General features: G+C 55.8%; 1 protein-coding gene across 1 annotated transcript; it reads left to right on the top strand.

Moving 5' to 3' along the window:
- Positions 1-37: 37 nt before the first annotated feature.
- On the top strand, positions 38-25,340 carry LOC125918460 (collagen alpha-3(V) chain-like). The gene is made up of 54 exons (XM_049624455.1): positions 38-230; positions 322-375; positions 570-623; positions 1,192-1,245; positions 1,327-1,380; positions 1,567-1,620; positions 1,962-2,006; positions 2,114-2,167; positions 2,350-2,394; positions 2,555-2,608; positions 2,756-2,800; positions 3,711-3,764; positions 3,859-3,903; positions 4,048-4,101; positions 5,588-5,632; positions 5,749-5,802; positions 5,945-6,052; positions 6,494-6,547; positions 9,491-9,544; positions 10,010-10,054; positions 10,311-10,364; positions 10,475-10,519; positions 10,891-10,944; positions 11,044-11,097; positions 11,188-11,241; positions 11,387-11,494; positions 11,660-11,749; positions 12,007-12,060; positions 12,873-12,980; positions 13,097-13,204; positions 13,301-13,354; positions 13,802-13,855; positions 14,497-14,604; positions 14,679-14,732; positions 14,936-14,989; positions 15,105-15,158; positions 15,295-15,348; positions 15,900-16,007; positions 16,609-16,662; positions 16,825-16,878; positions 17,184-17,237; positions 17,375-17,428; positions 17,602-17,709; positions 17,856-17,909; positions 18,378-18,431; positions 18,629-18,741; positions 19,034-19,088; positions 19,169-19,204; positions 19,646-19,699; positions 20,284-20,500; positions 20,589-20,701; positions 22,256-22,324; positions 24,057-24,296; positions 24,378-25,340. The coding sequence occupies exons 1-54, from the start codon at positions 108-110 to the stop codon at positions 24,522-24,524; spliced, it is 3,894 nt and encodes a 1,297-aa protein (XP_049480412.1). The 5' UTR covers positions 38-107; the 3' UTR covers positions 24,525-25,340.
- Positions 25,341-25,541: the final 201 nt, after the last annotated feature.

Below are 25,541 nucleotides of genomic sequence, written 5' to 3'. Positions count from 1 at the left end.
AGATAATCAGGGGACCAATGGGGGGTAATGGGAGGACATTGAGGGAGTGACAGAGATGGGGATAATGGAGGCTAGTCGGGGGGCAGGTGGATGTTTGTCTCCTGAAGATGCTCTTTTGGAGGGTGTTGGGGTTTTGTGGGAGACCTGAGGATCTGTTTCCCCCATCTTTCCAGCTGTCTATGAAAGGTCCTCCTGGCCCGGTGGGGCTCACTGGGCGCCCAGGCCCTGTGGTGAGTAAGGAGACTGTACAGAGGAGGGGGACACATCAGTGGAGACGGGCAACCTCCCTCTAATTCCATTACCCCATCTCTTTCCTCCAAGGGTCTGCCTGGGTATCCTGGTCAGAAAGGAGAGATGGGAGAAATGGGGCCACAGGTGAGACTGGTGGGGATGGGGCCAGGATTGGAGGGGAAGGGTCTTCTCCCGGAGCCACAGGATAAAGTGCTGTTTGAGGACAATGACAAAGGGGCTGAGAATACCTTTGCAATTGCTGCCCTTCCTAGAGATTGATTAAAAATAAGTCCTTTCTCCTTCTTGTTCTCCTTTTTCTTCCTCCTTTTCTCTCCTAGGGTCCCCGAGGCCTTCAGGGACCTCTTGGGCCCCCTGGCCGGGAGGGAAAGATGGTGAGTGACTCGTAAGTCTTTAGGCCATCCCTCGTCTATCCCTCAACACCCAGCAGGAGTCTTGGCTCCGTGCCCACAGGGTCTGCTGGTGTCATTGGTGGGATAAGGGCACCGAGGAAGGAGAATGACAGCTCCACTGAGTGTGTCACAAAGGGATCTGGTCAGGTCACAGAGCCAAGGAGGACTTTCTAGAGAGACTGATGCTTGAACTGAGGTCTGAGGTATAACCAAGTAAACAGGAGAGGAAGGGCATTCCAGTAGAAGGAACAGCATGCGCAAAAGAAAAGACTGGTCTACTGAGGGAGATGATGAGCAGGATAATTCCAGACAATTTTTAAATGCAGCGGGGAATGAAGAACTGGGACAATTAATGGAGACCGGAGATTTTAATTTTTGTGATCCTGGTGATGTGCGCTCGGGGAAAGGGCCTGGAGATAAAGAACAGTGGACGGGTTTGAGATGTGTTTGGGAGGTTAAACTGGTACACAGAGAATCCCCCAGGATTCTTCATGAGGGAGGAGCTCAACAGACAGCAGTGGGTGTCTTGATGTTGTCACCTCCCTGACAGGGCCGCTCTGGAGCAGATGGGGCCCGGGGCCTCCCAGGGGACACAGGACCTAAGGTAGGTGATAAGGTCAGGTTCGGGACTTGGAGGGACGGGTGGGTCGAGGATTCGGGGTTCAGGCGGTGTCTCTTTGTGCAGGGTGATCGGGGCTTTGACGGCCTGCCAGGGCTGCCTGGTGAGAAGGGCCAAAGGGTGAGTGTGTGAGGCCCCTCCCGCATGTCAAACCTCCCAGTATTCAGGATGCCCTCCCCACCCCCAGGGTCAGAATCCCCATCCCCATGTCCGAGCTCTCATTCCTGTGCCGCATGTCCTTCCCTGGGAGGCTGGTCTCTACCCTCACATCTCCACTCTGAACGTCCCCCCCCCTCCTAACTCCAGGGTGACTTTGGCCATGTGGGGCAACCTGGCCCCCCAGGAGAGGATGGTGAGAAGGTAAGTTTGGGGAAGAGAGGGAATGGTTTAGAGTGAGAGTCAGAGAGGAATGGAGTCTTCAGGGGCCGGGATGAGAGGTGAGGGTCTGTGCTGGAGGGCCAGGATCCTCAGTGGGGCTCAAAAAGATAGACTGAGGGCTGGGAGCTAGCACCAGAGTTGGTAGGTGGGACTCAGGTTTGGGGTCAGGGGCCCGAACTGAATCACGTGTGCTCAGTCTGTTGGTTACTGCCTTACACTCTGGCTCTGGGATCCCCTGGAAGAGGTGCCCAGATGAGGGAAGGTGGTTTTCTGAGGGTTATACTCCCCGCCCCCCTCACCGAGTGATGAATGCTTTCCCACAGGGAGCAGAGGGACCTCCGGGGCCCACAGGCCAGGCTGGGGAACCGGTGAGTACCAGGGCCCTCAGGCCCCTTTGCCTGGCCCAGGGGAGGGAGCCAGGACTCATGGGGCCTCAGAGCAGGGGTGCTGGAATAATGCTCCTACCTCCTTGCAGGGCCCCCGAGGACTGATCGGCCCTAGAGGCTCCCCTGGTCCCCTGGGACGCCCGGTGAGACTGTCGCTATCTGTCCACCTCCCTGCTTGTCTTCCTCTCACCTCTGTCTCCTCTGCGTGCCCATTTCTGTTACCTGATTTCGCTGCCTGCTCATCTTCCCACCTGTACCTCTCGGTGTCTCAGACTCAGGCTCCTGTGTGGTATCTGCCCGGGTCTCACACCCTCTCCTCCCCCAGGGTGTACTTGGGATTGATGGTGCTCCGGGAGCCAAGGGAAATGTGGTACGTGTCCCGCCTTCTGACCCTTAGTGCTTTCTGATGCGCCGACCCCGTGGCCATCTGTCCATATCCCTGTGCACTCCCCTGGCCCCCTTGTCAACTTCACTGGCACTTCCACGCTGGGGTCCCTTCCAGCGTCACAGCACCCCCACTTTCTCCCCAGGGTCCTCCGGGAGAACCAGGCCCTCCAGGACAGCAGGGAAATCCTGGATCCCAGGTTTGAGCTATCGATTTCAATAACCGGGGGGTGACAGTAGTCGGCCATGGTCATAGACCCCTCCCAGCCTCCCCACTCCCCAGCTCATTGCTCATTTCTCATGTCTTCCTTCACCTTCCTTTTTTCTTTCTTTCTTTATGTCCCCAGGGACTCCCTGGCCCCCAGGGGCCCATTGGCACTCCTGGGGAGAAGGTGAGTGACAACCCCACCTACCACCACCTTCTCCTGTCTTCTTCCTTCAATTCTGCAGGAAAAGCTTCCCACCAGGGCCCTGTGGTTAGCCCTGGATAATGGTGAATTGCAACAATCCTTCAGCAAGCTGAGAGTTTAAAAAAAAAAAAAAATTACTGACGGGAAAGAGTTGATTGGGAGAAACGGATATTGTCAGGATTTAGGGGAACCCACAGAAGCCACCGTCATCAAAAATATTAGCGAGATCCATGGGCCAGGAAGGCCTTTCTCTGGGGTCCTGTGGTGTCATCTTTATTCCCCGGCACATGTGTTCTCTCTCCCTCGGCAGACAGGCTTTTTCCTGCACGTGTCTTTGTTCACCCCCGGCCAGTCCCGTTTCTGCACGATTTATCACCATTTCAGCCCCCAGCTCCGCATGGCCTTATAGTTTCTTTACCTAAACCCACCTGATCATAGTTTCTATGAAGTGAGACGTCGCTTACCTCAAATTCTCAGAAGAAAATGATTGGTTTAGTTGGACCCAGTGCCTGCCTCTGGACCTATCAACTATTCGTAGAACACAGGGGTCACCTCATGCCTGCCTAGGCCCACCTCTCTCAGATGAAGGTGGAGACACTTCTAAAGAAAGGGATATAGCTGGGGAGTCCCCCAGCCCAGTGTGTTCCTCACCCTGTTTTTACCTCCTTTGTCTCCACTCTCCCAGGAGTGAAGGATTTCTGAGGCTCAGAGAGGGAAAGGGGCTGGCCCAGGGTCACTCAGTAAGACTGGGCAGAGCTCGGGAGAGGTTTCGTAGCCTGTGGGGTGTGCTTGTTCTGTGACCTTGATGTCGCTGCATGTCTGAGCAGGGCTGTTCTTGGTGGGATGCCAGACTGAGACTCTGTGTCTTTCCCTACTGTTCATCTTCTTTCAGGGCCCCCCTGGAAACCCAGGTATTCCAGGCATTCAAGGATCTGATGGCCCTCCGGTGAGAAGTGGGTGCTGGCAGAAGGAGGAAGGAGAAGGGGGAGGCTTGGGAATTTGGATGGCAAATCCAGGTCCCTGATAACTTCTTCCCCCAGGGTCACCCAGGCCATGAGGGCCCCACAGGAGAGAAAGGGGCCCAGGTGAGTGGCCTGGAGAGAGGCCGGGTTGGGGATGAGGGTTGGTAGGGCAGGGCCAGGAGTCAGGGGCTCATGAGGAGAGGAATGAGGGCACTGGTAACATGGAGGGGGAAGGACAGGACGGCACTGATCTTATCTCCATCCCAGGGTCCACCAGGGTCAGCAGGACCCCCGGGCTATCCTGGACCTCGGGGTGTGAAGGTAGGTGGTGCTTGGGGCGCATAAGAAGGGGTGATTCATTGGCATGAGCTCCAGGGAACCAGCTTCATGGTAAACCTGTGCACATGTGCCGAGAGGTATCGATCTGCAGGACAGGTGTGGTGGGAGTGGGGTTTCCATCTGAGTGGCAATATGTAGAAATGTGTGTGTTACCTGGAGGTGAACAGCCAAAGGGAGGTACCGTCATGTAGTTGTCACCTTGTAATTGAGAATAGTTAGGCCCATGAAGGGCCTAAGCTCAGTCCAGGTCAGCACTCTGTAGTGAAGCAGACAGTTTATGTCTTACCTCAAGCCCAGGCCCATATGATCTTCAAGCACAGAAATGCTGGGATAAGCCAAGAGCCGTACTGTTGCCCGAGGGCAGGGACGTTGGACTTCACATTTGTATGAGTCCAGTCACGTTGTAGCCAAGTATGGTACCTGTGGTCCGAGAACAGAGTTTGGTGGTAGTCAAGAGGCAACTTGTCACATTTTTGCACTGGAGGTAAGCTCAGTTATCTCCGAGCCAAGGAGGTGGTTCTATTGCAGCTGGCCACAGAGTCCTATGGGTGGCCAAAGTCAGAGTTATGTTGTAACCAGCCATAATTATAGAGAGCGAGTTGAAGGCCGTGTTGTAGCTGAGTCTAGTTTCGTTGTAGCCAGGGTCAGAGAATCACGGTAGCCAAGCTTGGTCACACTGTAGTCAAATGAATTGCCCGGAGGCAGGCGAGGGTCAAAATACTTATACTGTATTTAAGTACAACTTCATTGTCGTCTTTGAGCTCAGTTAAACCTTGTGTCTCTGCGGCTGGAGACGGTCATGCTATCGTCAAAACACAGTTATGTTGTATCCAAGTGCAATTTCATTACAGTCTCTGAGCTCAGTTACATGTGTCTTTCTGTGGCTGGAGACAGTCATGCTATTGTCAAAACACAGTTAGGCTGTATCCAAGTGCAATTTCTTTATAGTCTCTGAGCTCAGTCACATTGTAGCCAAGTGCAGTTTTCACTGCAACCCAAGCCCGGGGTTTGGGCACCTGGGCTTGAACTGAGCAGCCTTGGTGTAGCTAAGCACAGACTGGCTTTGTTGCCAGGCACAGAGTCGCATTGTAGCCAGCACAATGGGGAACATTCCTTTGCCTTTAGAATGAGACTGGAGCCTGGAATGTTCATCCTCATTCTCCTGCCAGAAGGAACTGTGGACACTGTGTCCCCGGGAGATTGGAATCAATTACTCGGAAATTTGGCCTTCCCTGCACACCCCCACACAGATGACCTTGGGAGGCTGCCATTGGGAAGAGGGGTGGAGAGGCAGCCTCTTGCACACCACACTAGCAAGGCTTTGGAGAAGGGTCATTTCCTCTGAGGCTGCCCCCTTCCACTCGTGTCCAATATCCTTTTGGGACTGTCCTGACTGTTTTGGGACAGGGAACTGAGTTGGAAGGCCCTTCTGAAGCAGGAGAGGGACTGGAGGTCTCTTGTTTTTCAGGGTACCTCTGGCAACCGTGGCCTCCAGGGGGAGAAAGGAGAGAAGGTGAGAAGGAAGGGGATTCCTGGTTGAGGGGAGCCCTAATAACGGGACTCTGGTTGTGTCCCTTCCCTGAAACCCTGACCTCTGTCCTCTGACCTCTAACACTCTCTCTCCCCCAGGGAGAGGATGGCTTCCCAGGCTTCAAGGGCGATGGGGGGCTTAAAGGAGATCGGGTAAGATGATTTCCAGATGAGGGATCTAGTGGTTCTGGGGAGCTTGGGGAAGACATTGGTGGGGGTGGGGGTGCTGGGGCTAAGACAGGGAGCTGGAGGCGGCCGGAGTGACACAGGGCCTGATACCGCCTTTCTATTGCAGGGACCCCCCGGGCCCCCCGGTCCTCGGGGAGAAGATGGTCCTGAAGGGCTGAAGGGGCAGGAGGGGCTGGCCGGCGAGGAGGGGCCCCCAGGCTCAGCTGGGGAGAAGGTGAATGGACCGTGGTCACCCTCTCCAGTCTACCCTCCAGCTTCCCATCCTGCAGCGAGGGTGTTCCCTGGCCCTTCGCCTTCTGCCCTTGGCTGTTTTGTCTCCAGCCTCAGGAGACTGCTACCTCGCTTACCGTCTCTGATTCCTTCACTCAGCATGATAGAGAAATTGCACAGACTACATTATCTGATTTTTATCCCCACCGCAGGCGACGGGCATTTTTACCCCCATTTTGCAGACAAAGAAACTGAGGTTTGCAACAGAATTGAATGGAATGAGTTGCCCAAAGACATGCCTGTAGCAGGCAGGAGCCAAGACTTGAACTCATGTTTCCCTGAATTCTACGCTGTTGTCCCCGCCCCCCTGTCCCAGCCATCCTGCCCTTTCTTTCCTGATCTTCAGGGTTCAACTCCTGACCTTTGTCCCATAATTTTTCTGCAGGGCAAGCTGGGGGTGCCAGGTCTCCCAGGTTACCCAGGACGTCCGGGCCCTAAGGTAAGAAGCTAAGGGGTTAGGGGTGGGCAAGGGCAGGACTCAGAGACTAATCAGCATCTGGAGGGCCAGGCTGTGGTCTGGGGGACTGAGCCATCCACCCCACGGGTCACTGAGAGACGGCGAAGATGTGAGCTTTCGCATCAGACTTGGGTTCAGATACCGACCCCTTACCTGCTAAGTGACCTTGGTCAAGTCTCTTGAACCCACTTGCTTGTTGCAAAATGGAGATCCTGTATTTGTCTTATCAACTTGATTATAGTAACATTGATAATTTTGGTAATCAAACTATAGGATACTTCTTATTTGGTGTGATTGAGGTTGGTTCAAAGTCAGTAAGGAGGAGAATCACAAAAAATACACATCTGACCTCTCTCTCCTCCCTCTCTGCCCCTCCCCCACTCATGTTCACGCACACACTCTCTCTCTCTCAAGATAAATAAACTAAAAAAACAACACACACACACACAAAACAGAAATGGCCTCCTAAATGGCTCAGTCGGTGAAGCGTCTGACTCTTGATATTGGCTCAGGTCATGACCTCATAGTTTGTGAGATCGAGCCCCACATCGGGCTCTGTGCTGACAGTGTGGAGCCTGCTTGGGATTCTGTCTGTCCCTCTCTCTCTCTCTCTTTCCTCCTTCCCCTCCCCTGCTCCTGCTCTCTCTCTCTCTCTCTCTTTCAAAATAAATAAACTTTAAAAAATATATATTTGACATATCTTGAATTATAACATGTTAAAATGCACTTATATAAAATGTACATTTGTTTTGCCAATGTTTTGATGGATGAGGCTGCTGATTAGACGTGTATTTCTGCCTAAACCACACCCTCATTACATCACTGATGATTTATAGTGTGGGTTTATATAAAATGAAGCAGAAACTTAGACACTTGGGAAGAGAGCTGAGTGCAGAATCCTTCCAGAGTGCCACAGTTTGTCATTTCCATCTGGCAGTCATCTTATGCGTGCCTAATTTGACAGTGACTTTTTTTTTCAGTGACTTCCCTCTCTATGGCGAGTCTTTTCCATTTGACTTAGGTTCAATAGATGTCTTTTTTTTTTTTTTCCATTCTTCATTCCATCCGTTGTTGTAAAAACGTTCACTGAGTCACATGACTCCGAGAGCAAGGGCAACTGACATAAACCGATTTGGGAGGAAACTCAAGGCACCGTAACTTAGAATAGAACTCAATCTGCTGGAGCAGAAGTTCATGGGAGTTAGAGCAAAGCCTCCTAGCCACGACCAGTCTGTGTGTTTTGGGCATCATGTGCTACACGGCAGAAGGCATGGTGTGTTGGTTGAGTTGAGGTGCCTTAGCCAGTGTCAGGGTCTTAGTGCTGTAACAAAAATACTTTAGATCGGGGGGGGGGGGGGGCTGAAACAACAGAAATTCATTTCTCACAGTTTTGGATGCTAGAAGTCTGAGACCAAAGGTTTGGCATGGCACTGGGAGAGAAAGAGAGACAAGGAGAGGGAAGAAGGGAGGGAGAGAGAGACAGAGAGACCTAGACTCCTTTTCTTTTTAAAGTTTTTTTTTTTTTCTCATTTTATTTATTTTAAAGAGAGAAGGTGGGGCAGAGGGGCAGAGGGAGAGAGAGAGAGAATCCCAGGCAGGCTCCACACTGTCAGCGCAGAGCCCGAGATGGGGCTCAGACTCACGAACCGTGAGATCATGACCTGAGCCAGTCAGATGCTTAACCGACTGAACCACCAGGCGCCCCTCCAAATGACCATTCTTCAACATAGGGCTTCATCGTATGAATTTTGAGGGGACACAAACATTCAGTCCATAGCAGACAGTGATAATCAGCATGAATGATGACAGCTGACATTTCATAAGCACTTACTATGTGCCACACACAGTGTAAAATGCTTCCTATTCATTATTCTGTTTAATCCTCACCAGGGACACCTGGGTGGTTTAGTCAGTTAAGCGCCCGACTTCGGCTCAGGTCATGATCTCATGGTCCGTGAGTTCATGTCCCACGTCGGGCTCTGTGCTGTCAGATCGGAGCCTGGAGCCTGCTTCGGATTCTGTGTCTCCCTCTCTCTCTGCCCCTCTCCCGCTCATGCTCTATCTCTCTCTGTGTCTCAAAAAATGAATAAACGTTAAAAAAAATTTTTTTTTAATCCTCACCAAAAACTTGTGAGGGAGGTATCATTGGTGTCCCCAGGTTACAAATGAGGAAACTGATGCTCAGAGAGGGTAGGCCATTTGTCCAGGGCCACATAGCTAATCCAGTGGGGGGTCTGGGATTCAAAACATGGTGAGGAGCGGGAGGGGATAGCAGAGCCTGTGATGTGTTCCTCTGTGGGGACGGGGGAGGATGCCTCCAAATGGGCAGGACAGCATGGACTGGGGTCAGTCAGTTAACCAATATCCAGTAAGCCCTGTCTGTGTACCAGGTTGAGGGGATTAAGATCAGGAGATCAGAGCACCATGTCAGAGCAGAGCAAACAGACAACGGATGAGTAAGCAAGTGAACAAGGTCATTTCAATATAAATATTATGGGAAAACAAACTAGGACAAGGTGACAGAGGGTGACTTGGAGGACGTGGTGGTCAGGATGGTGGCAGAAGCCTTCTCTAAGGAACTGACATGTAAATGAGATCCAGACGATAGGAATACCTGCCTGTGTGGGGACCTGAGAGACCAGCATTTTAGACGAAGGAAGCAGCCAGTGCAAAGGCCCTGAGGCAGGAGTGTACTGGTGTGCCTGAGTAGCATGGAGGAGGCCAGTGTGGCTGAAGTGGAGGGAGCAAGGGGTGAGCGAGGGGAAAGAGGAGGGCAGAGGGCTGCCTGGGAGGAGGATGGGCCTGGAAGGACCAAAGAAACTTCTGGAAAGGACGGAGTGGCTGAAGGGTGAAGGGTCAACTTTGCTGATCACCCACTCCACAACCACCACCCCCCATCTTTTCTCTCTGTTTCTCTCAACTCAGGGATCTACTGGCTTTCCCGGGCCGCTGGGACCCTTAGGAGAAAAAGGGAAGCGGGTGAGTCCGGGGGCCGGGGGAGGGGTAGGGCTTGTCTGGGGGAACACGTGCAGCTCTGCACGGCAGCGGGTAGGCCCCTGTAGCTAAGCCTGGAAGCACTTGTCTGCACGCATATTCCCATCTGCGGTGCGGGGCACAGGTAGGTGACCCCACCTCGCGTTACTGCGCATGAGTCTGCGTGTACAGGTGCCTCTCGGTGTAGATCAGATGGGGTCTGGGTGTTACAACCCGCGGGCCTGCGGTAAACAAGGACATAAGCCTGCATGCACGTGCGTGGCCGTGGACATAAATGTGTGTAGGTGTGTGTGTGTGTGTGTGTGTGTGTGTGTGTGTGTGTGTGTGAGTGAGAGGCTTGTGAAGAAATGTACAGCAGGTACCATTCTGGGTCTGTGCCCGGTTGTGTGTGTTTCACGTCTTTGTGCCATAACTGTCTTCTGCTTCCCCGTCACCTGATTTGTTCTCCAGGGCAAAGCGGGGCAGCCGGGCCTGGAAGGAGAGCGGGGGCCACCAGTAAGAAGAGTGAATGCTCCCCCATCCTGCTGGGCCTTGGGGGACAGGGCTGCGAGGAGGGGCTGCAAGAGGAGAGGCGGGGGGTGGGGGGTGGGGAATCGTGAGCGGGCAGGGCAGAGCGTCTGGGGTCTGGGTTATGTCCGTGTCCCTGGTGGGGCAAGGAGGGGTCACCACGGGAGGCGGCCCAGGCGAGTCGGGCTTGTCTCCTAGATTCCCACACCCTCTCACTTCTCATCTTGGCTTCTTTGCTACTCAGGGCTCCCGTGGAGAGAGGGGGCAACCGGGTCCCACCGGGCAACCGGGCCCCAAGGTATGGGCTGGGTGGGTGATCGGGCCCTCGTGAAGGCCCCCCGGCCCGGGGTCCCCCAGCCCTCCCTGTGAGTTTGTCCTGCAGCCTGAATCCCATCCACTCTGTCCTAGGGTGATGTGGGCCAGGACGGGGCCTCTGGGATCCCTGGGGAAAAGGTGAGTGTGTGTGTGTGTGTGTGTGTGTGTGTGTGTGTGTGTGTGTGTTTCGGGATGGGAGACGAACCCAGGAGGTAGTTAGGGTGCAGTGGAAGGAACGCAGCCTCTGAAGTCTGGAGCTGTGAGCTCAAGCCCTAGCTCTGCCACTCAGCTGCTGCGTGACCTTGGGCGAGTCACTCCACCTCTCTGGGCCTCAGTTTCCCCCTCTATAAAATGGGAATAACCACAAAGGGCTGCGGTGACGATTGGAATGAATGACTGCGGGTGCGTGTTTGGCTCCCTGCCCGGTGTGCAGAAAGCACTCCACGTGCTCGGTATGTGGGGCTCGGGGGGCAGGAGGGATGAGACCGTGGCTTCTGGTTCCATTTCAGGGCCTCCCAGGTCTGCAGGGCCCTCCTGGATTCCCCGGGCCAAAGGGTCCCCCTGTAAGTGCGTGCACCCTGGGTGGGGGCGGCCCGGAGGGAAGCCAGGGAGTGGGGAGACTCCTTAGTGCCGTCTCATCTCCCTCTCACCCTGCTCCCCAGGGTCCCCAGGGGAAGGACGGGCGTCCCGGGCACCCTGGACAGAGAGGAGAACTGGTGAGTGGCCCCTTGACTTCTGACCCCTCACCCCCTGAGGCTCTCTGGTTCTCTCTCCCATGTGACACCCCTTTACATTTTTCTCCCCAGGGCTTCCAAGGTCAGACAGGCCCACCTGGACCAGCTGGTGTCGTGGGTCCTCAGGTCAGAAGGGAGCCCACAGGTCTTTCCAGTTTTGCAGATATTTTGGGGGGGAGGTGCATCTCAGACAGACCTTCCCCTCCCCCACCCCCCCACCGCCCCCAACCCCGGGCGGCCTCCATTCAAGAGAAGCTTCCTTCCTCTCCAGGGAAAGACAGGAGAAGCGGGACCTCTGGGCGAGAGGGGCCCCCCAGGCCCTCCTGGACCTCCGGGCGAACAAGGTCTTCCGGGCCTGGAAGGCAGAGAGGGTGTCAAGGTGAGATCCTGCCCCCCTAAGAAATCTGGCTGAGTGGCCCCAGAGGTTGGCCCCATGCCACCCCAAGGCTCAGAATCAGCTCCGTGGGGGAGGGGCCCAGATTCACAGAGGGGGAAGCACCTCCGCACCTCTCTGGAGGCTGACCTTCCCCCTGCACTCCCGTAGGGAGACCTGGGGCCACCCGGGCCCCTTGGGAAGGAAGGGCCGCCTGGACCCAGGGGCTTCCCCGGCCCCCAAGGAGCCCCTGGGGACCCCGTGAGTATTCTTTGGAACCCCTCCTAAATGTGCCTGGCTGGCCTGTGAAGCAGAGAAGGAAAGGGGGGCTCGGGGGGAGGGCCATGGTGATGGCATCCCGGGTGCAGTGAAGGAATCATAGCGGGAGGGACCTAAAGGAGAGAGACCCCTGACCTTCAGTGCCCAGGAGGAAGGTGGGAACTGTGAGCCCCCAGAGTGAAGACAGGACCTGGGCACACCCTTGGGGGGGTCTCTTGACTGAATCATCTCTCCCTCAGGGACCTATTGGTTTAAAGGGTGACAAAGGCCCCCTGGGCCCTGTTGGAGCCAATGTAAGTGTAACCCCATCTGCTGGGTGGGGGGCAGTGTGTGTGTGTGTGGGGGGCCTGGGGCATCTGGGAAGCTGGGCATCGCTATGATTTAGTCCACCATTTTGGGTGTCAAACAGGCCTGGGTCACCCTCGTGACCTCAGTTTTCTCATCTGTAACACAGCGCCGCCCCACAGACTGTAAATCTCAGTGAGATGATCCGTCTGACACATACTTACCTGCATGCCAGACATCAACATATAAAAACCTCCCTTCTCCTGGAGCGTCTGTTCTAGTTGGTGATGAATGACACGGAGAAGGGGGAGTAGGGAGAGAGCAGTTGAAATGGGTTGGTCAAGGAAGGCCCCCTGAGAAGGTGACATTTGATCTGAGACCTGAAGGAGGTGAAGGAGGAGCCATGCGGATATACAGGGGAAGGGTGTTCCAGGCAGAGGGAATAGCATGTGCAAAGGCCCTGTGGTTGGGGTGTGCTAGCACGTTGGAGGAAATGCTCAAGAGGCCTGTGTGACTGGAAAGAAGTGAGGAGGGGTGACTGGGAGGCGGAGAGGGCAGGAGGTGATGAGGCAACTCGTGCAGAGCCTTGTGGGCTACCAGGAGGACTTCGCATTTTCCCTGAGTAAGGTGGGAGCCGTGGAGGGCTGTGGGCAGAGGGACATGTGTACCCTGACTCAGGTGTCCCTCTGGCCACTGTGCGGAAGGGAACAGATGGATATGGCGCTGGTTAACTACCTACCTCAGTGCCTGGTGGCTTGAAACCCCCTCTAACCATGAGAACTTTTGCTATTTTTCCCACACTTCTCACCCCTGTTTCCAGGGCCCTCCTGGGGAGCGGGGTCCTGTGGGCCCGGCAGGAGGCATGGGGCTTCCTGGCCAAAGTGGAGGCCAAGGCCCTGTTGGCCCTGCAGGCGAGAAGGGGTCCCCGGTAAGTGCCTGCCTGCTACAGTCCTCAAGCATCCTCAGGACCCAGCACCCCCCACATCCCCGGACCTTCACCTCTGCCCTGGCCCCTGACCATCCCCTCTTCCACTCCCCCATCAGGGCGAACGTGGCTCCCCTGGCCCCACGGGCAAAGATGGGATCCCAGGGCCCCTGGGGCTTCCTGGACCGCCGGGAGCTGTTGGGCCTTCTGGCGAGGATGGGGACAAGGTGAGTTCACGGACACAAGAGCTCATGGAGGAGGGGCTAGGGGGCTCAGGGTAGGGAGAGGCCATGTTGGTCCTCCCTCACCTGTTTCCTCTGCAGGGGGAAGTGGGTGCCCCTGGCAACAAAGGGAGCAAAGGCGATAAAGGGGATGCGGTGAGTGTGGGGGCCAGTGAGGGAGGTGGGCCTGGGGGAAGGCAGAGGGATGTGAAGGATGAGGGGGATAGCTGGGACCTCAGGAGAATGGGAAGGGTGCTGAGATGGCTACCCTCTCCTCTCCCTTTCCTTGGTGGTCATCTTTCTGTCTGTGACTCTGCATGGCCCTGGGGCATCACCTCCCCAGCTTCCCTCTAGGACCTTCAGCCACAGCATCTCATCTGTGAGCCAGCTCAGTCCCTGGAGGGACTTCTGGGGAAAAGTCCTAGTGATCCAAGCATTGGACGATGTCTATATCTGATCCCACTTGTTGGTGGCTAGGACGACAGGACTGTGGGGGAAGCAGCTCTTGCTTCCTGGTGGGGGCAGTGGGAGGCAGTGAATGTCATCTTGAGCGCACTCCCAATCTTGAATTTGAGGTGTTTTTGGCTGTGTTCCCTCCCCCAGGGCCCGCCTGGACCAACAGGGGTACGGGGTCCTGTGGGACACCCAGGCTCCCCGGTGAGTGCTCTTGGTTTTGTGGCCATTGCCTGGACCCCAGATGGGAAGGGACAGTGTCCTCCACCATGACCCAGACCCAAACTCAACCCCACCCCTACCCCTCTGTGATGACACCCAACAGGAACTCATCCCAGAGTCTGGCTCAATCCCAACCTCAACCTGAACCCTGAAGGCCATCGCAGTTCCAGTCTCAACCCCACTTATGACCTGAACCTCAATCCCAGCTTAAACTTTACCTTCAAATCTGAGCCTTGACCCAGTCCTACCCTGAAGCCCAACTTTGACCCACCCTCCAGTGCTGACCCCAAACCTGGACCCAAACTTTGAATCTGACTTTGGCCCCAATGTCAAACCCGACCCTAAATTTCACCTCAACCTCGTCTGAACACTGCTCATGACCTTGACCTCAACCCACCACCCAATGCCCATCTCACCACTCGCTGCCCATCTGAAAACTTTGACTCAACTCTTGGCTTAATTCCCAAACTCTGACCCTTAACCTGTACCCCCACCTCCAAGCCCAACCCTGACCCTTTCCAAACCTAATCCCAAACCTGACTGCCACCATTAACCTGACTTTGACCCTGTCTCCAACCCTTGACCCACACCCTCACTGTGCCCTGTTTCTGTCCTTCTCCCAGGGAGCAGATGGGGCTCAGGGACGCAGGGGACCACCAGGCCTCTTTGGGCAGAAAGGAGATGATGGAGTGAGAGGCTTCGTTGGGGTGATTGGCCCCCCTGGCCTGCAGGTGTGTGTCTGAGTTTGGGGGCGTGGCCTCTTTCCCCACAGTCTGTGCTCCAATCTTGCTTCTTTGTTCCACAGGGACTCCCGGGCCCTCCTGGAGAGAAAGGGGAGGTCGGAGATGTAGGGTCCATGGTATGGAAAACCTGGGGAAGGTGGGAGGGCAAGAGGATAGCAGGGTGGTGGTGACCGTTAGACTGATTTGGAGGTGGTGGTGTCACAGGGCACATTGTCATTTTAAGATGATGCTGGGAACCAGCATTAAGGGTGGTGTTTGTGGTTAGTGGTGCCTTTGAGGGGTCATGAGGTCACTGGATGCTATTCTGACTGTCTCACAGGGTCCCCATGGAGCTCCAGGCCCTAGGGGTCCCCATGGCCCCAGTGGATCGGAGGTGAGGACCCTCTGTGGGGGGTGGGCAGGATGCCTGAGAGGTGGGGGCATCCATTTCCCAAGAAGGGGCTGTTGGGATCCTGCAGTCCCACTTCTACCCCTTGCTGTCTCTCCAGGGCCCTCCAGGGCTGCCTGGGGGAGTTGGTCAGCCGGGCGCTGTGGGCGAGAAGGTGAGAGAAAGGGGGCAGGGGACTGCCTAGGGTTGGGAAGGCACAGCCAGTCTTGCTTGGGGGTGGCTGTTCTGGGGAGCTCCTTCCTGTCTTTCATAAGCAGACCTCTCCTTACCCTCAACTTCACCTCCTACAGGGTGAGCCAGGGGAGGCTGGAGACCCAGGACCCCCAGGAACCCCAGGCATCCCTGTGAGTGACTGTGTCCTGTGCCCCTGCACCCATCTCAGGGAACCTCTGACCCCTGGGCATCTTGGGGCACCTTGACCCCTGGGCAGACCAGAGTCACCCATTGACCCAGGACCTATGGGTAGCCCCAGTTGTCTTGATGACAGAGCCCTGGAAGGTCTCAGATAGGGCTGCTACACAGAGTTCTTCAGGTTGTACACTGCACAAGGGTGTGGGGCTGAGAGAGGGGGTGGGGGCTCGGATCCAAGCCGTACACCCTGAGTTGGGGATGAACTTCCCAGAGGGATCCCCTTTTCTAATTCACTCCGATGTGGCATGTGGGCTAGACCTAACTTGGTCATGATCTCTGAGCACCTGGGCCATCCTTGCCCCTGACTCCTATAAGTCCTAGATCCTGTGACCTCTGACTCTTGGACAGTCTAGGCTACTCTGACCCCTGGCCCCAGGAAGTCCCAGACTACCCAGATTCTTGAGTCCAGGGATGCTGACCCTTGACCCCTGACCCTGGACTCTTGTCTAGGCTATTCTGACCTCCGACCTCTATTTCTACAAAGGGGCCCAAGGGAGAAATTGGTGAAAAGGGGGACTCAGGTCCATCTGGGGCTGCTGGACCCCCAGGCAAGAAAGGCCCCCCTGGAGAGGATGGAGTCAAAGGGAACGTGGTGAGTCCTCGGAGAAGAGGAGGCAGAGATGGGGAGGGGCCTTGACCCTGCTCCCCGACTTCTAGAGCAGGGCTTCCCTCCTCCAACCTGCTGGCCCCCGAGCCACCCAGAACGTGGCTGACAATGACCAAAGGCACGCTTGTATGTCACGGGATGGGGTGGAAGTTGCTCCCACACAGAACCGATCTGGAAATATTGGCAACGGAGCTGGGGCTGATGTGGGATTTAGCACCAGGGTGGAGGCTGAGACCGCCCCCCCTCCCCCGGCCACGGCAGTGGAGCTTGGGGTGGCTGGCAGGGCAGTGAGGAGCTCCGGAGTCTGTGGGACCTCAGTTTGCATCTCACCCCTTTTCTGAGGGTCAGTTCTGTTGAGTCGTGGGCTGGGAGACACCTGATGGATGAAGTGAGGTGATGCATGTGATGCCCCTAGGTCACCGCCTACACGCGTTAGACTGTAGAAAGCTCTCTCTCCCAGGGCAGGGATTTTGTGTTGTGTTCACTATGTGTCCTCAGCAGCCCAAGCTGTGCCTGGGCACTGTTCACCTGTCAGACAAATGCTCGGTAATTCAGAAATGTGATTATTCGTCATTCTGTCTTCCAGGGCCCCACTGGGCTCCCAGGAGATCTAGGCCCCCCCGGAGACCCAGGAGTTTCGGTGTGTGTGAGCCCCCCACCCCCACAATATATTCCTAATTCTGCCCCCATCTCGCCTCCCTCCACAGACTTGGGCAAGGTCAGGGGAGCACATAAGCTTTACGTGTCCCCAAGCTTCACCCCAAACTCATATTGCCTCCATGACCCCTCCCATCCCCCACAGGGTATAGACGGCTCCCCAGGAGAGAAGGGAGACCCTGGTGATGTTGGGGGACCGGTGAGTGGGGGAGCAGAGCATGTCATGCTGGCAGAGGGGGGTTGGGGCTGGTGAGTGGGTAGACTGGGGGGCCGGAGGAGTAGGCTGATGAGGTACCCAGGGCTCCCATACAGCACCTGCTTTGCCGCTCTGGGCCTTCACCACGACGGTGAGCAGCTCAATGGAGGAGGTGGGAGACGGCTGGTGCTGTGGGGATGTCTGGGGAAGGCCGTCCTGGGATCACAGGCATCCTGACACATAGCCCTGCTCAACCGACGTGAGCTAACGTGAGCTAATACTACCCTCGTACTGTTACATATCCATAGGGTCCGCCTGGAGCTTCTGGGGAGCCTGGCCCCCCTGGGCCCCCCGGCAAAAGGGTAAGTGAGACCTGCCTCCTGGCTGACCTGGCTCCAGCTTTGATCCACTCACCCCCACAGGCCCCCACAGGCCCCCGCCCACCTCCACAGGCCCCCTCACCCCCAAAGCATCCCTCCTACACTCTTTCCCTCCTCAGGGTCCTTCAGGCCGCATGGGTCCAGAAGGCAAAGAAGGGGAGAAAGGGGCCAAGGTGAGTACCCCCCCTGCCCAGGGAGGGTCCCTGTGTTGATCCTCGGCCAACAGATGGGCCATCAGAATGGGTGCCCCAATTCCTTCCCCCTCCCTGATGGTTCTTGGCTGGGAGGCCAGGAGGAAGGTGCTGTCTGACACTTTCTGCCCTTCCCTTGCCCTGGTCTGTTTCAGGGGGAGCCAGGTCCCGACGGGCCCCCAGGGATGACGGGCCCAGTGGGGGCTCGAGGGCCCCCTGGACGTGTGGGGCCTGAGGGTCTTCGGGGGATCCCCGGCCCTGTGGTGAGTAGGGTGGGATCAGACCCTCTGTGTGTGACCCACCTTATGCTTTCTAATCACAGCCTGAGGTGGCTGACCCTGGAGGGCGGTGGGGGCATCTACACTGGGTCTGGCCGAGTGCAGCATCCCCACGTTCTGCTTCATCCTAGGGTGAACCAGGCCTCCTGGGACCTCCTGGACTGATGGGCCCTCCTGGACCCCTGGTAAGAGACCTCTTTGTCCCTGGTGTCTCGGCATGGAGAACCACACTGGGCATCCAGTGGCCACCTGGTGCTGTGGGCTCACCCCTCACTGACAGTCCATCTGACCACCTGTACTAACCATCTATCTTGATGGTCTTATCCTGATGGTCAATACCGACCCTCTATCTTGGTGGTTTATACCGACCACAGTGACCATCATGACAAGCCAAACTGACCATCTATGTTGATAGTCAACACTGACCACCCACAGCGATCCTGACCACGGACCATTCATACTGGACCTCCTCCAGCCAGCCCTTCATTATCCCTTGTCATCACCCCTCTCTCCTGACCATCCCCATGACCACATCCCTGGTAATTCCCATTTGAAACATGAGTAATTTCCCATTTGACTACCCTCCAATCACCCACATGAACCTTGAGATTTTGTGTTTGAGCCTGACTAACTGAGCCTCACTCTCCTTCCAGGGGCCCTCTGGCCTTCCAGGATTGAAGGGAGATGCTGGCCCCAAGGGGGAAAAAGTAAGGATACCTCCTTCCATTATTCTCCCCCAGTTACCTCTGTCTCCTCCACATTTACCTCCCTCCCTGGCCAGAGGGCTGAGAATTTGGGGTCTCCTCTGCTCCCAACCTCATTACCCCAAGGCTCTAGAAGAAAAATCCTCCAGCAATCCCCCCACCATATTTCTTTCCCTGTGTGTGCCTCTCTTGTCCTCCAGGGTCACATTGGATTAATTGGCCTCATCGGCCCCCCTGGGGAAGCTGGTGAGAAAGGGGATCAGGGGTTGCCAGGCGTGCAGGGCCCCCCCCGGCCCCAAGGGAGAACCCGTGAGTGTGTGTTCTACCCCAAGTGGAAAGAATGTGTTCATAGGAAGGGGTGGGGGGGGGCAGAATTGGGACTTATTTGGAGACTGTGGGGGTTGGGGCTTGGGAAGCCTGGTCTAGAATGATGAGAGTTGTGTCTGGGGAAAATGGCGGGGGGGTGGTGTCTCCATCTAGGGATTTGCGGGTTGGAGGCTGTGTCTGTGGCCTGTTTTTTGAGGGGACTGGAGGCTTGTCTGGGGGATGTGCCTGGATCACAGGGGTGAACCCCATCAGTGATGACCTTGGTGTCCTTTCTTCAGGGTCCCCCCCGGTCCCATCGGCTCTCTGGGCCCCCCTGGGTCCCCAGGTGTGGCGGTGAGTAAGAGGGGTTTGTGGGGTGGGGTCACCGTGGTGGGGCAGCTGGGACTCCAGCCCTCCCTGTCTCTACCTCACAGGGTCCTCTGGGACAGAAGGGCTCAAAAGGTTCCCCGGTGAGTATGCACTGTTCCCTCAGGCTCCCACATCCCGGCTTCCCACCCCTTTCAACGTCACCACACCCTCAATCCCTTTGCATTCATTCATTTACTCATTCAATCATGCATTCGACTATTTACTCAACACCTACCGTTGTATTTTATCAAATCTAAAATGCCACCGATTGTGAGATGCACCATTATTTTAGAAACTACTGTGAAGAAAAAACAGTTCTGACAAGGAAACTATGACTTGCCAAAGATGTTAGGTTTTGATTTCGGAGATGTTAAAATATGGAAAGGAAATGAGTGTTTTATAGTTGGGGCTAAAAAATTGCAGTTCCCTCCCCCAGTGCTGTGTGAGTGAGTGAGTGAGTGAGTGTGTGTGTGTGTGTGTGTGTGTTGGCAGGAAGGGGTCTCCATAGACAGAGTTCACTCCCAAGTGACTTCTCTCTACAGGGATCCTTTGGTCCCCGTGGCGACACTGGCCCCCCTGGCCCCCCTGGCCCTCCGGTAGGTTCCCCAGGGAGTATGTTGGGAGTGTCTGTCCCACTGGGTCCCCAAGTGCCCAGAACTGGGTGGGGCACACAGCAGGTGCTCAGGGCACCCAGGTGGGGAGGGAGGTGTCTTGAAAGCTGAGGGAGGATGCCTGCTCTGCTGGAGGGTTTAGGGGAACACCCATGGGGGCTCTGACTGGGTCTTGTCTTGCTTGACTCTGTCCCCCCCACCATCTCTCCCTCCGTCCCTTCCATCTCTCCTGGCCTCTGTCTCTATTTCAAATACTTGCTGCACAATTTTGTCTCTGTTTCTTTCTCTCCCTCTGCTTTCTTTACCTCACCTTGCGGATCCCTCCACGGTGTTACTGCTTCGGCCTTTCCCCATCACTGGGTCTTTCTTTCTCTCCCTCCTATGTGTCCCTGTCCGTCTCTGCCTCTCGATGGCCCCCGTCCCTTTTTGATCTCTCTCTCCCTTTTCCTATCTATCCCCACCCCTGTGTGTCTCTGCCTCCCTTGTCTCTCTCATCTTTGCTTGTCTCTCTTCCTGTCTCTTCCTCCCGCATCTCTGCTCTCCCCTCTGCTGTCCCCGACCCCGCTCAGGGTCCCCCGGCCGAGCTGCACGGGCTGCGCCGGCGGCGGCGGCGCTCTGTGCCCCTGGAGGGCCTGGAGGGCCCGGAGGGCGGCCTGGAGGAGGTGCTGGCCTCGCTCACGTCGCTGAGCTTCGAACTGGAGCAGATGCGGCGCCCTCCCGGCACAGCTGAGCGCCCGGGCCTCGTGTGCAGTGAGCTGCACCGCAACCACCCGCACCTGCCGGATGGTGAGGTCCCGCCCCTGCCTGGGCCCCGTGGGCAGGAAGCCGTCGGGTCCCGCCCCCGACTCACTGACCCCACCTGGCTCTGCGGCAGGGGAATACTGGATTGACCCCAACCAGGGCTGTGCGCGGGACGCGCTCAGGGTTTTCTGCAATTTCACGGCTGGAGGAGAGACCTGCCTCTATCCCGACAAGAAGTTTGAGACCGTGAGTGCCTGGGCGGGGTGGGGGGAGGGGGCGCAGGGAGAAAGAGGACACCGGAAGCCAAGCCGTATCACCGGCCCGTCCTCCCGCCTCCACCAAAGGCTGTCCCCTGCTTCCCCTCCCTGCCCAACACACACACAGGCTTCGTCTGGGACCTTATCCTAACTTCATCTGGCATTTGTTGAGGACCTGCTGTATGCCAAGGCCTGTGAAGGTCTGAAGGTCTGAAGGTCTGGGACCACAGCCGAGAATCAAACAAAACAAAACTCTGCTTTTAGGGAGCTCACCTTCTACGAGAAAATCTAGGGAAGGAAACAATAATGGTGGCAGATCTTTAAATAGTGCTTTATGTGTGCCAGGCTGTTCTGAGCACTTAGCTGCATCAACACTGAGGCCCAGTTCTGCCATCATCCCCCAGAGAGGGAAACTAAGGCACAGAGAAGTTACCCGAGGATTACCCAAGGCAGGCTGGCTCTAGAGTCCCAGCCCTTAACCTCCTGTAGGCACTGCCTCCTGATCCGCTATCTGAGGGGCCTGTGGACTCATTGCCCTCCAGGCTGTGGGCTGGGAGGGGAGACCACCTGGGCCCCCAGGAACACTGGGCTTCTCCATCAGGCTCAGCAGCAGAGGGCAGTGGGCAGGCAGCAGCAACTCTAGAACCCCGGGTTGGGATATAAACTGGGGGGAACAGGGTTTTTTTCATCTGCAAAACGGAGCTCAGGAAGGTATGGACTGGTTGTACAGTTGAGTGCTGATGCAGTGTATCAGGAACACTGATTAGACACTGACGATGGGCGGTGCTGTGCTAATGCCTCTGCTGCTGGTAAAGTATGTAGCCAGCACAGAACCTGCAAAAATGCATGGTGATGTCCCTCTTATTTATGATTATTTTTGACTGGCCAGAGCCCTGGTTTAGTGGGAGCTCAACCCTCCGCCTCTCCCGCACCCTTACACACTAGTGGATGGGAATACAGACAAGCTCAGACCTCGAGGTCACGTAGGATTTGATCTCTAAACAGTTGCTGGCATCTGAGCCTCTCCCGCCAGCTCAGCTTCCTCCTGCCCAGAGGTGTTGGGGAGGGGTGTGAAGACTGATCCAGGTTTGGGTTCCTCAGACACAGACCCTGAGACAAAGACTTGAGGGCGAGTCATTTATTTGGGAGGAGATCGCAGGAGGCACCAGGAGAGGAGGGGGGAAGTGAGAGGGGACTGGGGGAGGCAGCCGATGAGGGTTAAAATGTCACCATTGGGCACGGAAGGCTCAGTTCCACTGGGAGACTTCTGGGAGATGGTGTGGAACAGGCACGTGGGGGAGGGAGAGGGAGCTGAGCATTTATCCATCCATTCTTGTCATTGGTGGAGAGCTGCCTCAGAGGGCGGGGACTCCCAACCCCATGGTTTGCCCTGTGCACCGGCCAAGCCAACTCCCATGACCAGAGAACAACAGCTCAAGGGTCCGGGGTATACAGTCTGCAACTTTCATTGCTGGGAGGTAAATACAGGAAGACATGGCCGGCACCCAGGCCATCTACACTGACTACCCCCTCCCGTCCCCAGGTGAAAATGGCCTCCTGGTCCAAGGAAAAGCCGGGAGACTGGTACAGCACATTCCGTCGAGGGAAGAAGGTGAGCGGCTGGAGACCGAGGTGGGGGATGGTATGAAAACTGGTGGGAACTGGCATGGGGAGTTGGAGGAGGGGCTCTGAGGGATGAGAGGAACAGGGCAGACTCACCTCTGCCTTCATGGTGATTGCAGGCTTGGTAGGGGTAGCAGATTGGGGGCGGGGGAGGGGTGTGTGGAGCGTCAGATGTGAATAGGGGAAGCCCAGGGTATGGTGGAAATCCAGAGGCAGTGCCGCAAGTCCCAGAGGTGTCCTGGTAGCAGTCACAGATCAACTGAAGCCTAAAGAATGAGCTGGGTTAGCAAGTTAGGGAGGACAAGGAAAAGTGTTCCAGGCAGAGGGAACAGCATACACAAAGGTCCAGAGTTAAAAGAGGATCTGGGGGATTGAAAGAAAGAGCCACTCGCCCTGCTCTAGAAAGTGTGAAGGGGAATGTGGTAAGAAAGGAGGCTGGGGAGGTAGGTGAGGGCTAGGCCCACCTCCCCAGAAAGACCTGTGAGCAGCAGGGAGCCATGGAATGTGTTTCAGTGAGGGAAGGACCCAAATCTAACCTCTCAGTTAGAAAAATGCTTCCGGGGCAGGTGGGGAGGGGGCGGTGACTGGCATGTTGGCCCAAGGGAGTGAAGAGGTGGTCCAGGCTGGAGCTGGTGCTGTGGGGGTGGGGAGGAGGGCATGGCTTGGAAAATCTAAGAGAGAGGCCAGTAGGACCTAGTCACTGATGAAATGGAAGGGAGGGAGGAGAAGGTTGGTGGGCTGGTGTCTTGTGACATTCTGAGATATGTAGATGAGAAGAACAGGTTTGATGGGTGGGGGGATTTGGGGTTCAGCTTGGGAACTGTTTACATGACATACGTGTATCTGCCAAGCACTGGGAACGTAGCAGCAAATAATAAACACAGTTCCTGACTTCATGAAGTTGATACTCTACTGGGAGCATAACCAAGGAAGCAGGCAGACAGGAACCCAAGAAACAAAGCTATAATATAGCGTGGGGGTATCTTGGTTTGGGTTCCCCCCGAAACAGACCCTTCCACACAGACTCCGTTGCTAGTACTTTATCTGGGAGGTGATTCCAGAAAACATCGGTAGGGGCACATGGAAATGATACAGAGATGAGAAGGAGGCCAGAAGGGACGTATTACCCAGCAGGCTATCTCAGGCCCATGATATGTTAATAATATATTTTATTTGACCCAGTGCATCTAAAATAGTGTCATATCAATATAAAGGTTACTGAGGCATTTAAAATTTCTCCCCTACGAGTTCTGCAGAGTCTGACCCATATTTTACGTTTATAGCACATCGTAATTTGGGCACTAAATTTCATTGGAGGTTCTGGATCCATAGTTAGATTTCATAAAATCTGCCTTTGAAAAAGTAGATTCGCATACTTGAGTTGTTCCACACCTAAGTTCTCTGATACCTGGATTGAGGCTCAGTTATTAGTTATGAATTAAAGTAAAAGCATAAATACAAATTTTTAATTAAACAGTTAAGTAACATGGTTGAAAGTTTCCATCTGATTGGCCACATTTCAAGTGCTCAGTAGCCACGTGCACCCGGGGGCTCACAGGGGAACCATGGGGGGCTGGATGGCGGGAAAGTCCACCCCCAAAGAAGGGGACATGGCAGAGGTCGTGGGTCTGCCAGGGGATGGAGAGCCTGGGAGGGAGGTTCTGCAGAAGGAGTAGGGGTGACTGGGGGCACCCTCACCTCCTACTTTGTCCCACCCCCAGTTCTCCTACGTGGACGCTGACGGGTCTCCGGTGAACGTGGTGCAGATGACCTTCCTGAAGTTGCTGAGTGCCACAGCCCACCAGAGCTTCACCTACTCCTGCCAGAACTCTGCCGCCTGGCTGGACGAAGCTGCAGGCGACTACGGCCGCTCCCTCCGCTTCCTCGGGGCCAACGGGGAAGAGGTGTCCTTCAACCAGACGACAGCAGCCACCATCGCTGTCCCCTACGATGGCTGCCGGGTAAGGGGAAGGGCAGGGGCCGGCCAGAGTGGGGAGAGGCTTTGGCTGCCCTCCTGCTAACTCACCGTTCTGTCTTCCCAGCTCCGCAAGGGACAGACGAAGACCCTCTTGGAGTTCAGCTCTTCCCAAGTGGGGTTTCTGCCTCTGTGGGATGTGGCGGCTACTGACTTCGGCCAGACGAACCAGAAGTTTGGGTTTGAACTGGGCCCTGTCTGCTTTAGCAGCTGAGAGTCTTGGGGTGGGAGGGATAATGAGGGAGCCCCAGACGGGGCACTATTGGTGCTGAGGCTTTGAAGCCACCGTATTTATCGTGTCCTGTGACTGTGGAGCCAGGGGAGAGTCTGCTCATCACGGTCAAGCAGTCTTCCTTCTCCGTTCCAGGGGGCCGGGGGCTGCACTCCCCTGGCTCAAGTCTAGCCTCCCTTCACTGCACCACAGCTGACATACTGTAGTCTGGCTCTGCCTGCCTGCCCAGCCCTCATCTCCCCACCCCCGAGGCCCCATGCAATGAACTTCTAACTCAGAGCTGATGAATGCCCCCCATGCCTGCCTCCCCACTCCTCGGTCAGTGCCCCCAACACCTGGTGGTGCTCCCCTTTCCAATAGTTAAGCACTGGATGTCTCCTGATCCCAGGCTGGGACCCCTTCGCTCATTCCTATTTTCAGGTGGGTTCACAGTGAAGGAACTGAAGTCAGGCTCCAGAGGGAAGAGTGGGGCTTCCCTGGACTGAGCTGGGTGCTCCTTCCACTGCCTCAGCCCAGCTCTGAGTACTGCCCCCACCCATATCTCCCTGAACTCACCTTGCCATGCCAGGTGGTAGGGGAGTCAAGATGGTGGGGGTGAGTCAGGATCCTAATGGTGCTGCCCTATTTATACCTGGGTCTGTATTAAAAGGGAAAATCCCCTCTGTTGTATATTTAATCTGCTTCCTCCTTTAGGGAAGGCTGGGATATGATGAGAGAGATTCTAGCATGATCCCCACCCCTCCGGGGCCATAGGGCATATTTGGCATCTCAAGTCTGAGAATAAACCAGTGAACTGTGTCCCTGTGTCTTTCATCTAGTGCTGCCTATATCTTTCTTAAGGTCGGGCTCTTGTCTCGCCTGAGGTTATCTGCCACCACCTGTCTTAATAGTGTCTTTTGGTAGAGGTGGCTTTGGGAGGTGGGGGAAACCAATTATAATGGTACTCACCGGAGACGATGGGTCTGTTTACCATTTCAGAACCCGAGAAGAAGAGTCAAA

The sequence above is a fragment of the Panthera uncia genome, unplaced genomic scaffold, assembly GCF_023721935.1.
Source record: "Panthera uncia isolate 11264 unplaced genomic scaffold, Puncia_PCG_1.0 HiC_scaffold_829, whole genome shotgun sequence".
Lineage (NCBI taxonomy): Eukaryota > Metazoa > Chordata > Mammalia > Carnivora > Felidae > Panthera > Panthera uncia.
This window is presented reverse-complemented; position numbering and strand designations above follow the sequence as displayed.